At 43.2% G+C, this 12,315-nt stretch overlaps 3 protein-coding genes across 6 annotated transcripts; all 3 read right to left on the reverse strand.

Annotated features, from left to right (window-relative positions):
* Nucleotides 1-611: 611 nt before the first annotated feature.
* On the reverse strand, nucleotides 612-2,874 carry dynll2b (dynein, light chain, LC8-type 2b). Its single transcript, XM_083885897.1, has 3 exons — nucleotides 2,736-2,874; nucleotides 1,816-1,963; nucleotides 612-1,508 (listed from the first exon to the last, which is right to left on the reverse strand). Exons 2-3 carry the CDS (start codon nucleotides 1,945-1,947, stop codon nucleotides 1,371-1,373), a joined length of 270 nt encoding a protein of 89 aa, XP_083742023.1. The 5' UTR covers nucleotides 1,948-1,963; nucleotides 2,736-2,874; the 3' UTR covers nucleotides 612-1,370.
* Nucleotides 2,875-3,794: 920 nt separating this feature from the next.
* On the reverse strand, nucleotides 3,795-7,318 carry srsf1b (serine and arginine rich splicing factor 1b). Of its 4 annotated transcripts, XR_014593125.1 has the most exons (6): nucleotides 6,897-7,318; nucleotides 5,786-5,994; nucleotides 5,457-5,629; nucleotides 4,974-5,208; nucleotides 4,548-4,636; nucleotides 3,795-4,265 (listed from the first exon to the last, which is right to left on the reverse strand). XR_014593125.1 is itself a non-coding variant. In XM_083909855.1 (5 exons), the coding sequence occupies exons 1-4, from the start codon at nucleotides 7,088-7,090 to the stop codon at nucleotides 5,002-5,004; spliced, it is 783 nt and encodes a 260-aa protein (XP_083765981.1). In that variant the 5' UTR covers nucleotides 7,091-7,318; the 3' UTR covers nucleotides 3,795-4,636; nucleotides 4,974-5,001. The 4 variants fall into 4 exon arrangements, 2 of the variants coding, with proteins under 2 accessions (XP_083765981.1, XP_083765980.1); XR_014593126.1 differs by having other exon boundaries at nucleotides 4,548-5,208; XM_083909855.1 differs by having other exon boundaries at nucleotides 3,795-4,636.
* Nucleotides 7,319-8,276: 958 nt separating this feature from the next.
* pigs (phosphatidylinositol glycan anchor biosynthesis, class S) lies at nucleotides 8,277-11,379 on the reverse strand. Its single transcript, XM_083910108.1, has 11 exons — nucleotides 11,244-11,379; nucleotides 11,041-11,152; nucleotides 10,875-10,964; nucleotides 10,707-10,798; nucleotides 10,373-10,613; nucleotides 10,137-10,279; nucleotides 9,928-10,042; nucleotides 9,695-9,840; nucleotides 9,496-9,596; nucleotides 9,200-9,410; nucleotides 8,277-8,887 (listed from the first exon to the last, which is right to left on the reverse strand). The coding sequence occupies exons 1-11, from the start codon at nucleotides 11,355-11,357 to the stop codon at nucleotides 8,609-8,611; spliced, it is 1,644 nt and encodes a 547-aa protein (XP_083766234.1). The 5' UTR covers nucleotides 11,358-11,379; the 3' UTR covers nucleotides 8,277-8,608.
* Between the last annotated feature and the right edge of the window lie 936 nt (nucleotides 11,380-12,315).

The following is a 12,315-nucleotide window of genomic DNA, read 5'->3' on the forward strand; positions in this document are numbered from 1 at the left end:
CCATTTACTTTTTTTTAAAATGTAAATACTTCAATTTACTGGAGGAGAATCTCGGTGTTTGTAGAATAATCGATTACTAAATGAATCTAAAAAGATAAATAAAATCATTATTCAAACAAGATTTGTGATCGTTTTAGCTTATTCAATGTGAACATTGATCCATAGAACAAATAAATCATTAAAACATCTTTTGGACAAACACTGATCAATATTTATACACATTTTAAGACATTCAATTGCAAGATACCATAACAAGATCAGTCACTAATAACATTATAAGATGTAGATGTTTGCCTTGGTTATCTCTTTGGATAAATTCAGGATTGTTGTATTATTATTATTATTATTAATATTACTAGTATTATAGTTGCGGTATTTAATTTACCCCTGTATGTTCTTGTGTTTTAATCAAGTTGTTTGTTGTTATTTTGAGAACCACATAGGCTCTAATGTTTCTTATTCTTCCCCACAAATGTACTTTTAGAGTTTTGTTTATATAAATACTGTTAATGTGTGATATAAATGTGCTTTCAAAAGAGGTCGAGATGTTGTGGTGGACAATTCACTTCTTTCTGCACAGGAATTTAAACAAATCACTTTTGGTTGTCGACTGAATTCATGCGTCCTGCATTCAGAACTTTTAATTAACGTCCATGCAAGTAAACATGAGGCACAAATACACACATTCTGAACCAATTTACTGTCTCAACGTTTTGTGCTTCATAAGACGGGGGTGGAAACAAAAATAAGAGAAAATCACAATACTAGAGAGAAGAGCAAGCTACATTGCAGAGGTTTACAGCAGTTATTCACAGCAGAGATGTTCAAGCACGTACAAAACTCTTAACACAGAAGTCTTTATTATTATTATTATTATTATTATGTGTGAGCAACAGTCAATGCATTTTCACTTGCTCTCGGTTTGACGCTGAAAATTAAAGGCATCTCAACAAAAAAATTTCCGTTGCTCATTTTAATTTCTTGAAAAATAAGTTATTATACAACATATTCATATGAAATAATGTACAAGGCCCATGCATCAGTGCACAGCAGGAATACCCACAGACTATGATTCATGGTCACACTGTGTGCAAAGACTACACCCAAGTGCTGCTTCACAACTACTTCTCTTTACATTTTCTATGAACAGAACATCAGCAGCTCAGGCATGAATAAAGCGCCGCCTAGTGGTGGTGGTGGTGGTGGCAGTTTTGTAGGTGGTGGACAACAACAGACTGCAGCAAGCAGGAAACAGGAGGTAGGCATGTCTGCACAGAGGTGGTAGCAAATGTACAGCATGGCACACAAGTGTTGAAGGCTGAATTAAAAGTAGTAGTTTGTTTTCTTCGTATCGATCGTACATGTGGATTTCAGCCCGACTTGAAGAGAAGAATGGCCACTTGACCCAGGTAGAAGTAGATGAAATGCTTTGTCTCGTGTGTCACATAGCTGCCGAAGTTCCTCCCAACAATGCAGTGCCATGTGGGGTTGTACTTCTTATCAAACTCCTGCAGAAACAGAGGACGAGAAAGAAAGAGTAGAGTGTTAAAAATAAACATTTGGTGATGCATCGTGCAGTAAGATAATCAATACGCCAAGGCAAATATCAATATTTTAATTCAAGATGCTCCATATGACCTTTGTGACTTCCAGGTTGTGAGTAAATAAAGAAATCCTGCATTTTTTAACAGCAGACATTTGTTTTCTTTCGTTAGACGGATATCGTGACGTATCGCTAAGGGATTGTCATCACAGATCGCTGTATCGCGAACCGTGCGTTACCCGGTGATGGAAGAAATGGCGTTCCCATCATACCTTTTTGACGTAAGCAGCGATGTCCTTCTCTATGTTGTACTTCTCCATGGCCTGCATGGCACAGTCCACTGCGTCCTGCTGCATCTCATCAGACATGTCTGCATTTTTAATCACGGCCTTCTTGTCAGACATGATGGCGTTTTTTAAACTGCACAGGGAAAAAGAAAAGAAATCAATCACTCACACACGTCTGTGATTATATCTGCATTAACAAGTAAAAACCATTAATTCAACTATTTCACACTTTTAGGCTCAAGGAGATACAGAAGAAAGAAAATACAGTCCTAGTGATTTATTTTAGACGTGCCACAAGGGGGAGCCAGGTCCTCACTATCTTTAGGAATTCTAGTTATTAAATTTAAAATGATTTTTAAAAAATCCTCATCAACATTTTAATTAAGAGAGACATAATATTTCATATAAGGAAAAAAACATACATATACATGTACAGTTATAGATGGGTTAGTTAGTTAGTTAGTGATCTGGTTAGGTTACTAACATATTGAAATACGCCCATTGACATCTCACAATAATAACAATTATCATAATAATAACAATAATATCACAAAACAACTATTTTATTCAGCATAATTATGACATTGCCTGATAATATCATCCCATACTCCTCGAACACTTCATATTATATAGGAATTGAAAATGAAAACGTCGAGTTTAAAACGTCGGCAAGAGACTTTTGGTCTCATTTACAGAGATTTATTCACATTGACAGAGATTTACAGAGAGACAGCATCAGAACAAACACATGAGGCTCAGCGACATTAGCATCAGCACACACACACACACACACGCGCACGCACGCACAGAGCTAGCTCAGCGCTAACAGCATCATTTCATGACAAACGTGTTTTTTCCGCAGTGAAAACAGTCAAAGTGTGTGTTTGTGTGTGTGTGTTTGTTACCTTCGCTGTGGACGTCACAGTTGTCACAGTTTCCTCGCGCTCAGTTTACAGTTGTGTGTGCGTGTTGCGGCTGCACAGCCTTTTCTTTAATGTATGCACGGGGCGCGTGCGGCTCTGCCACGCCTCCTTGATATGCCTGCGCGTCGCTGATTGGCTGAAAAAACCGCGTCTTCTGCGCGCTCTGCGTTTTTTACTCGCGGACAATTCGCTGCATCTTATTTCCACCCAGAATGCACCGTTTTAACCCCCCCCCCCACACACACACACACTCACACGCGGCCCCGCCCTCCTCTCAGTGGGTGTAATCGATCGCAGTGATCGGATTGACTGATTGTGCTTTGTTCGCGATATTTGAAGAGCCTGATTCACTAAAAACGTCATTATTTCTCATTTTTCTGCCGCATCTCAGGTCTCAACTGCGCACCTGACATAAATCATGTTTGCACAAATCCTGTTTCCGGTCTGATTGCACGAAACTAAACAGCTGCTTTCATTTTGTCTCACTTTACTTCCATCTTTGTTTATATAGTTTTATTTGAACCGATTTAAAATGCTTTATTCTAAGTGAAAAGCCATCTTCTGCTGGCTCATGTAATGTGGACAACTGGTCCATGTGCAGACAAATAAAGTTCTTTGAATATGAATATTTTAGAAGCGATTTCCTCACAGGCCACTTTATTAGGTACACTTCTGTCTTCTGAGCTGCCCTCATTCTTCACCAGGGTCCAGGACACGTCCAGACTCAGACATGACGAGATGCTCAGCTGTGAACTCCATGGGACGAGCAGCTTGAGAAGTTCAGAGTGCATAGTCTTCTTCATACTGAAGATTTTATGATGATGCTGCTTTCACTGAGCGACTTGAATCCGTTTCTATCGACCTTGAAACCGGCCTTGTAAATATTGTTCGGTTCTGCGTCTCCAGGACGGAGCAACTCGACTTCTCCCTGCAAATGTGTCAGAAAACGTCCTCCACAAACCAAGAAAAAAAAAGACAAGAGAATTACGTTGTGTGATTGAGAATTTTATTGAAAGAGAATAAAGCTTTAAAAAGGTAGTGAAGATCATTCTTATGAAAATAAATCAGACATCGCCCTCCTCTGATGAAAAAGATACACACTACATTAAGTCAAATTCCCTTGTTTTAATGATCGCTCACTATTTAGCGCTCTCGTCACGCGTGTCCATCCATCCTGCACTGCCCAGCCCTCCTCCTGGTTTTCATCCAAGTTTTGCTCTTCTTATTTTTAACAATTTAAAAAAAAAAAAAATCTGCCAGTTACTGGGTCTCCTGAGGTCCCACAGAAAAGTTAATCTGGATTATTTGAAAGCCAATTGAGTTTGAATATACGACTACATCTCCAGTTTGATGGGTTTATGTGGACGGGGCCAGGGTTCGGGATCCTCACCCGGTAAAAAGCTCCCGTGCTCCTGCTCCATGTAATCCATCCCGAAGCCTAATCCTAATCCTTATCTGATCCTGAATCCTGATGCGGCTCCGGAATGGGGAGACAATGAGCCCAGTCCAAACCTTCAGAATACCAGCAGAACCAAAGAGAAGGAGGCAAGTTAGAAGAACACCTTCAAATTTAAAAAATAAAACGTCAATAAATGCATCTATGAGAGAGACACCGTCAATGATCAATCCCAAAAACTAAGATTTTGGATTCTAAAAGATGAGCAAAAGCAAAAAAACACAAACTTTGGGCCTCGAGGAAAGAAAGAAAAAAAGGTCAATAATGCAATCTACTGTCAGGTGTATGTAAAAGCCTTAAATGCAGATGTCACTGTTAATAAGGCACAGCCATCATACCATTGGTGCCACATTTGACTCCTCCTCCTCCTGTTAATCCTAATATGTACTGTTTCCTCTGTTCCCATCCTATCCTGATCCTCTGCATTCTACAGAGAGACACACAAGAAGGTCAAAGACAAGAGTATATGCTTTGAAGAAGTAAAATATTTACATCGCAGACAAAACACAAAGCATATAACGGGGGGACGATGAGCTGGTAAGCAGATGGTAAGCAGAATGGGGGGAAAAAAGCAGGACAGGCTAGGTACACAGATCAGATAGATCTGGTTTGTGTACATGCAGTCGGCAAAAAACGTCAAAACAAAAACTGCAGCAGAGCGTTTGGGAACAGGGAAAACGGGTAAGAGACGCAGCGATACATGGTGAGCAGACAGGGCTTGTAAAAATGACATGAAGATTCTCCTCCTCGGCTCCGAGGTTCACCGTTGGCTCCACGTCGGCTCGGGCGAATCTAGGTGCGGGTGCGGGAACGGGAGCGAGAGCGGGAGCTGGAGCGGGAACGTCGTGGAGAGTAGCGCGGAGACGCCCGGCCACGGCGAGGGGAAAAGCTGCGAGAGCGAGTCCTGCTCCGGCTCCTGCTGCGGCTGCGAGATCGGGAGCGACCGTAGCTGGGGCTGCCGGGACCGTCCGTCTTCACACTGACGTAGGACGTCTCTCCCTGAACACACACATTTAAAAAGAAACCTTCATTCACCGTGTACAAGGCGCTTCATGAGACCTGCAACAAACAACAACAACAACTCTAATCATGCTAATGAACTAGCCACTTAGCAAAGATGACCGCCTTCCACACTTCACAGCGGCCTTTACTTACTGTCCAGTCACTCGAGAACATGTTTAAAGGTCCCACACTGTGGTCCCAGGGCCATTCCATAATAACTAGCTCTGCGGGAACTCTGCACCTACCTCGTGAGAACGAAACTTGGTGTTGTCCAATTTACGGACAGCGTAGGTCATGTCTTCTTTGCGTACAAACTCCACAACTCCAGTGCCATCACGGTACACATCAGCATAACATACATCACCTGCCTCTCGCATGTGATCCTTCAGGTCCTGCCAGCTCCCACTGGGGGGAAGACCTGAAAGGGAAGAGGGTGCGCGTCGTATGTCAGTTTGGTGATATAACGTGGAATACGATCATGAATACGCCAGGGCTAACATTGACGCGTCACTCCAGTGTATCGTGATTGTATCGTCCTCGCGGACCACGGGTTTAGGGAAACAAAAACACTCACCTGACACCACAACCCTGTACTCGGAGCGTCGGGACGGGGGACCGTAGCGTCCCCTCGGAGCTCCCATAGCGCCACCACCGCCACCGCCGCCGCCACCACCACCACCGCCGCCGCCGCCGCCTCCCCTCCCACCTCGAGGAAACTCAACGCGCAGGCGGTATCCATCGTAGTCATAACCGTCGCGCCCGTGAACAGCATCCTCAGCATCCCTGTGGAAACAATCAGACGGTCAAGCATCATCCAAATCAAATTACTTTAGAGCTGAAACGATGAATCGATTACTAAATTAACTATTTTGATCATCGGTTTAAAGCTTTTTTCATGATTAAAACGAGATTGTTTCAGCTTCTTAAATGTGAATATTTTCTTTGTTTCTTTGCTCCACATAAACAAAGAAACCATTAAAACGAGAGAACATCGTCATTTCCAGGTTTGACAAACACTGATCGGTTTTTTTTACATTTTATGGACCAAATGGTTCATCGAGAAAATAATCGATTACCGATAACAGATTAATAGATTACGAAAAAAGCTCTAATTATCACTTAAAGTAAAAACTACGCCTCCTGCTTTTGCTCCATCAGTGAAAATACATCAGTGTGTATGTAGATCTGAATGCAACAGATACTAGTTTATATTTATTTATAATGTAAATTACGCCACCACTTTATACATTATGTTGTATTTCTTCCTTTAATCTACATGTGTGGAAATGCATATTTATCTGTTATTATGTTTATCTTAACTGCCTTTGCTGCTGCGAACATGTTAATTCCCCCACTGCGGGACTAATAAAGGACTCTTTTATATGATATTGTATTTAAACTTATCGACTACTTATCGAAAAGTGATTGGCCGATTACTAGATGGACTAAACTGGTCCTCCTGATTACATTTAGAGATCTACGGAGGTTTCAAACTGTGAAAATGTTTTTTAAAAAGCGATATTTATGTGGTAAATTATACTTTAAACAGGTAAAGGTCGAAATACACTGAAATTAACCGTGTGTTTTGTTCTATTTTTGATGTTGAATGAGTAAACGGTGAAGCCCCATAGGGACACAGAGGGACATGCGGCTGAGACACAATGGACACATGGACGGAATCTCACCTCGGGTCGTCAAACTGGACGAAGGCGAACGGAGGTCCTCCTCTCCGGTTCTTCAGATCGATATCGCGGATCGAGCCGTACTTGTAGAACAGGTCTTCCACGTCCTTGGAGCGGATATCGGGCGGGAGATTTCCCGCGTAGATCCGACAGTCGTTGCTCCCCGCGGGTCCACGGACGACGCCTCCGCCGGACATGTTAGCAACACACACGCACACGCTAACGGAAACCAACGAGACGGCGGGCTAACAGGTCTTCAACTCGCGGAAACACGACGAATTCACGCGCATTCGCAGTAAAAACCAGAAGTAGAACGTCGAGTTGTGCGTGCGTCTCAATGAAAGATGAAATACGTGCAGCTAGAGAGGAAAACGGCCGCGTAAACAACAATCTAAAGTTACAGCAGTGAGCTTCTTCCACTTCTGTCGACTTCTTCTTCGGCAACGAGGGTCTTTAAAGGCGCACACACTGCCCCCTGCTGGAGAGAACCTGTCAACGCAGCATCATTCAGTAGTTTAGATCGTGCGGTTCAAAATGAAGTTTACACAGATATTTATATACATAATAGTGTATTTGATCTGTAGTTTGACAACAGGAGCAGAACATGCGTTATTTATACATCCCAGTCGCTGACTGTGGTCAAACTATAGCTCAAACTGTCCGACGCTGAATTTGAACGCCCTCCTTACAAACGCTTTACGGTAATTTGTCTGGACATCGACATCCGGTTTTCAAAATAAAACACCGAGAGTGCCGGATTATCAACTTTGAGATGTAATAATAACATGTTCCATAAATTCTGGACAGGACTGTCGAGGCTGTGTTCAGGACATCTATGACTACTACCGCACCGTCAATTAGACATTTCTACTGCACAGTTTTGGATAGACTTTCCTAGGTTCGCACTTTATATACACACGGAGGTGTTTTATTTTGAAAACCACATGTCGATGCTTTGATCGCCTTTTTACCGTAAAAGCCTTTGTAAGGAGGGCATTAAAATGTTGTTTGACCACAGTTTGACCCATATCTTGATTGATGTTACTGGTCATATTTAGACTGTAGACTGATGTATTGAGCTGTTCTGGGGTTTTTATTTTATAGCATGTTCCTCCTCAATGAGGGGAAAAAAGGAAAATGAAGAAAGAAACCATTTGAGGTCAGCAAGTGCAAAAATACGATGATGCATTTATTAGTTTCTCTCGAAATAAAACAGCGAACTACCTTACCACCACAGACTAAGACGGACGTCTGTGAAAGCTCTCAGTAAACATTAATACTAATTCATTAGTGGTTTTGTCAAACTACAATGAGCAGTCAGAAAAAAGGTCACAAAGTCACAACTTAAACCTTCTTTATTTGTTAATAACTTAAACAGTGGAATTCAAATAAAACATATACACATTTACAACAGTTCAAGTGTCCAGTAAAGGTCCAGTGCATTCTTTCATTAATAATAATAAACATAATTCCCACATGAAACGATGACAATCTTACAGACGTCATTCTTAAAGCCCACACTTAAAACTCAAAACAGTTTGTTTTTGGCAGCATTTGTCTGTCTGTGTGTCTGTAGGCAGCAAAACTCAAGAAAACAAAACAAGGCTGTCGGTTATGTTCCATGGAAGACATCATTACACTTCTGTGTTGGTGTGAACTGTTAATGTGAGAGAGTATAGTCATGTTCGTCACATCTTCATCTTCTCAAGTATCTCTCAGTCCGTCTTGGCTTGCTTTTCTCTGCGTCTCTGTCTGGCCTCAGACACCATCTTGAGCACCGACAGCAGTATAGGCACACACATGGGCAGGAAGAGTGGTATGTAGATGGCAAACTTCTGGTCATCGGGGAAGTAGAGGAGGTGGAGGAGAGAGGGGTCGAAGAAGGCTCTCTCTGAGGCCAAGATGGCCTCTTTGCTGTACTGCAGAGCGGAGGCCAGGTTCCCGGCCTCTAACTCGGCCACAGCTAACTGCAAAGACGTGACCGCACTGGACACCTGAGAGACAGATATAGGAGTACACAATCACCTTCTTTTATTTAAGATCTTATACAGTGTGAATGTTAAAAGGCGTCCTGGATGCTTCTGATCTGGAGACCATGTTTCTGCCGTGAGCGATGTGTGTGCATGTCAGTGACAGAGAGGAAATGAGGTCATGCACGAGCACTGACTCGTGTCATAATGCTGTGAAACGGACACTGATCAAAGGATGTGGTCTGTGATTAAAGATTACTTCAGAATGTGGTGTCTGTGATCAGATCTGAGGACGCGGAGGGACTGTTGAGACCCGTACACGTGTTGGCGTCTTACCTGTTCAGCTATGTTGTCGTTGATAACAATGTTGCCAATCTGGTCCAGCAGCTGTGCCAGCGAGGTGATGGTGGTGGTTGCCGTCGCGACATTTTCTACACTCCGACTCCACATGAGGCGATCCAGCTCCCAGTCTGCCAGTCCCGTGCTGCCACACGGTGCCACCAGGAAGCCTGCCGGAGGCGAGGACGACTGTACACCAAGCAACAGTCTGACAGAAGACAGTCACCACAAAGTAACGATGCGTCTACACACAAAAACACAAGCTACGTACTCTCGCGTGTGCGCTTACTTACCGTAGCTGAGCGAGGAAGACTCCCATAACTTTGGCCATGTTGATGTTAATGTCAGCAGGGAACGCAGACTGTGGTCCATATAAATCATTAACATTATAAACCTGTAAAAACAAGAGCTCCTGAGTGAAAACTCACACTTTTACCATTTCACAACACATTCATAACCATCCATGTAATAAATATATATAGATGATCTTACCATGATTCCACCCCAACGAGGAGAGTGAAACGCGTTGGATGACACTTCTTCTTTCTTGTGGTCCAGGATGTAAAGAGGTGAATGGAGAGCATCAGGGACGTACAGCAGAAAATTCAACACCGGGTTGGAAGATGCAGCATTAGAGCCTAAATCAAACATTTACAGTTATTTACATACATAAACACACCTGGAAGTAAAACTACATCAGACATTTGGTTGATGTTTTCTTTTACCGAGTCGAGCTTCCACGGGGTTGATGACATGAGCGAGGCTGTCGGCGTTCAGTGTGTACGAGCTTCGGCTACTGTCAAAGCGAGGGTTGACTCCAAGCATGGCATAGTATAAGGTCTGTAAGGAGAGTGTGTGTGTTCATGTTCAGTGGCTGAGAATCTCACACACTCACACTCAAACACACACACACACACACACACACACACAGTACCTGAGAGTCAATGCTAAAGTTGGCTACAGGTGACAGTTTTGTCAGCAGGGGTTGGATGTAGGTCTGCACGGCACCTTCTATGTCCCAGTGAAGCCGGTGTGACTTTGGGTCTGGATTCAACAGACTGAACGTGATCTCATAACCTAAAGAGAACAATAAGCAGAGTTCTCAGACATGAGGAGTGCACCGACGAGATAAAAACACATCAAGTAAGATGTGCTAAGGCAAATACCAACCTGGGCTGGATTTAAAGGCTCTCATATTGTCGGCGATGGTCTCCTTGTTTCCTGGGCTGAGGCGGATTCTGTCGCTGAGAGCAGCAGTGATGTCAGCGTGACTAAACGACATCACCTTCAGGACTTGCTTGACACGAGGCTCCATGTGAGCCAGCAGCTGCTCCAGAGTCCGGCCCACTCTCATCTGAGCGCCAAGACGGAGCAACGCTGTCCGTCTCTGACCGACATACACATCGACATCCTGGGTGAAAGACAGAGGTACAGGCAAGTTCTGAATTGTCCTCTACACAAAGAACAAACGCACGTAAATACGGAAAATATAGAGATTTTTAACCTGAGGCAGCAGTGAAGACAACTCTGGGATCACATACACGACCAAGGAACCACATGGACTTTCACTGAGTGTGTGCAGAGACAGATCTGCCTCTGGGATAGAGGAGCGACAGAGACAGAGTTATTACTGCCGCTATCAGACTGTATCACAAGGAAAATAGAATTTCACCTGCAGCAGTCGGCTGGTTCAGGGCATCCTCCTCCATGATTGTTGCTGTGCGGTACTTCGTCTCATATCTGTACCTCAAAGCTGTATTTTCTGCAAACAAATTAAACAGTCTTCATGTTGTATATACTGTACACGTAAAAGAGCACAGACAGCAACAATAAATCACCATCTACTCGGTGTTCCTCATCCTGTGTCTGTGTCAGCGGAATCTTCTTCTGCTGTTCTGGTGTCACGGTGCCACGGGCAAACACCACCTCCACATCTGCACTCAACTGAAGCTGCACAGACACAAACACACACGTTTTAGGAAAGCGCACATGCACGGAAGCCAAAAAGGGATTCGTAAAAGAAAAGGAAGTGCAAACAAACCTGAAGCTTTGCCAATTCTGTTATCTGATTGACAGGCAACCACGCGCGGTACGTCTCAGTCGTTCGCCACCACAGAGGGACTCCCACGATGATGACCACTGCTGCGATGGACATCGCAGCAAGCTGACCTCGACTACGCTCTGACACAGACAGACAAGACACATGTGTCAAAGGTCAACAGGGTTACAGCTCAAAATGACTTTGATGGTTTGATGATCATTCTCAAAAACAGCAAAGAGCATCAAAAAAAGACATCACATGACCATGACTGGTCTGAGCTGTACCTCAAAATACCAATATTTACAACTTACTGTGCTAAATAAATCTCAGAGGAGCATGACTGAAACAGCAGAGGAGGATGTGTGGTTCCACTCCTGTAACAAATGTGAAGCTACAGTGGACACAGATCCCAAAACTGAAGAGATCAGCCTTTTCATTTTCGTCAATCATTGACTGAATGCTGAATGAAATCTAAATTTATTTTATTTTTTCCAACAAAACTGTTTTCTATGACAGATGATTTTCCTCATCATTTGTTTTACCCACTGATACTCTGCACACACACTGGCTGCAGGAGCTGGTTTAGCTCTAAAGCTGCTCATATCTGACGTCAGAAGAGAAAATCATCATTAGCCTGTTTGTGGGGGAGGTTCTGTAGTTAATAATTGTGCTGTGAATTGTGTAATAAAGAAGTTATAAAAGACACAAAGAGCAGGTTTTCTTGTGGTTCATATAAAGACAACACCACTGTACTGCATGCTGTCACTACAACGGCTTGTTAGCTTAGCTGTTAGCTTCACAGATAACCAGTTCAGGAAACGCATTGAAGTCGTGCAGTCGCGACCGTCGCCGTCAAATATCAAATAACGTCCAGGGAATTATTGTCAATCACATGGCTGTTATTTAAACATGATAAATATAAACTAAACGACGAAAACAGGCATCAGCGATGATACTACTCACCTACTTCCGTAGTCGCCATGTTTACAAGAACCGGAAATAGCTCCGCCCCCTCTCCCTTGAAGAGTCTAGTCCTGGTGACCACTCGTGGTACTGCAGCAGAAAATACTCA

The sequence above is a fragment of the Microchirus variegatus genome (assembly GCF_963457635.1).
Source record: "Microchirus variegatus genome assembly, chromosome: 2".
Lineage (NCBI taxonomy): Eukaryota > Metazoa > Chordata > Actinopteri > Pleuronectiformes > Soleidae > Microchirus > Microchirus variegatus.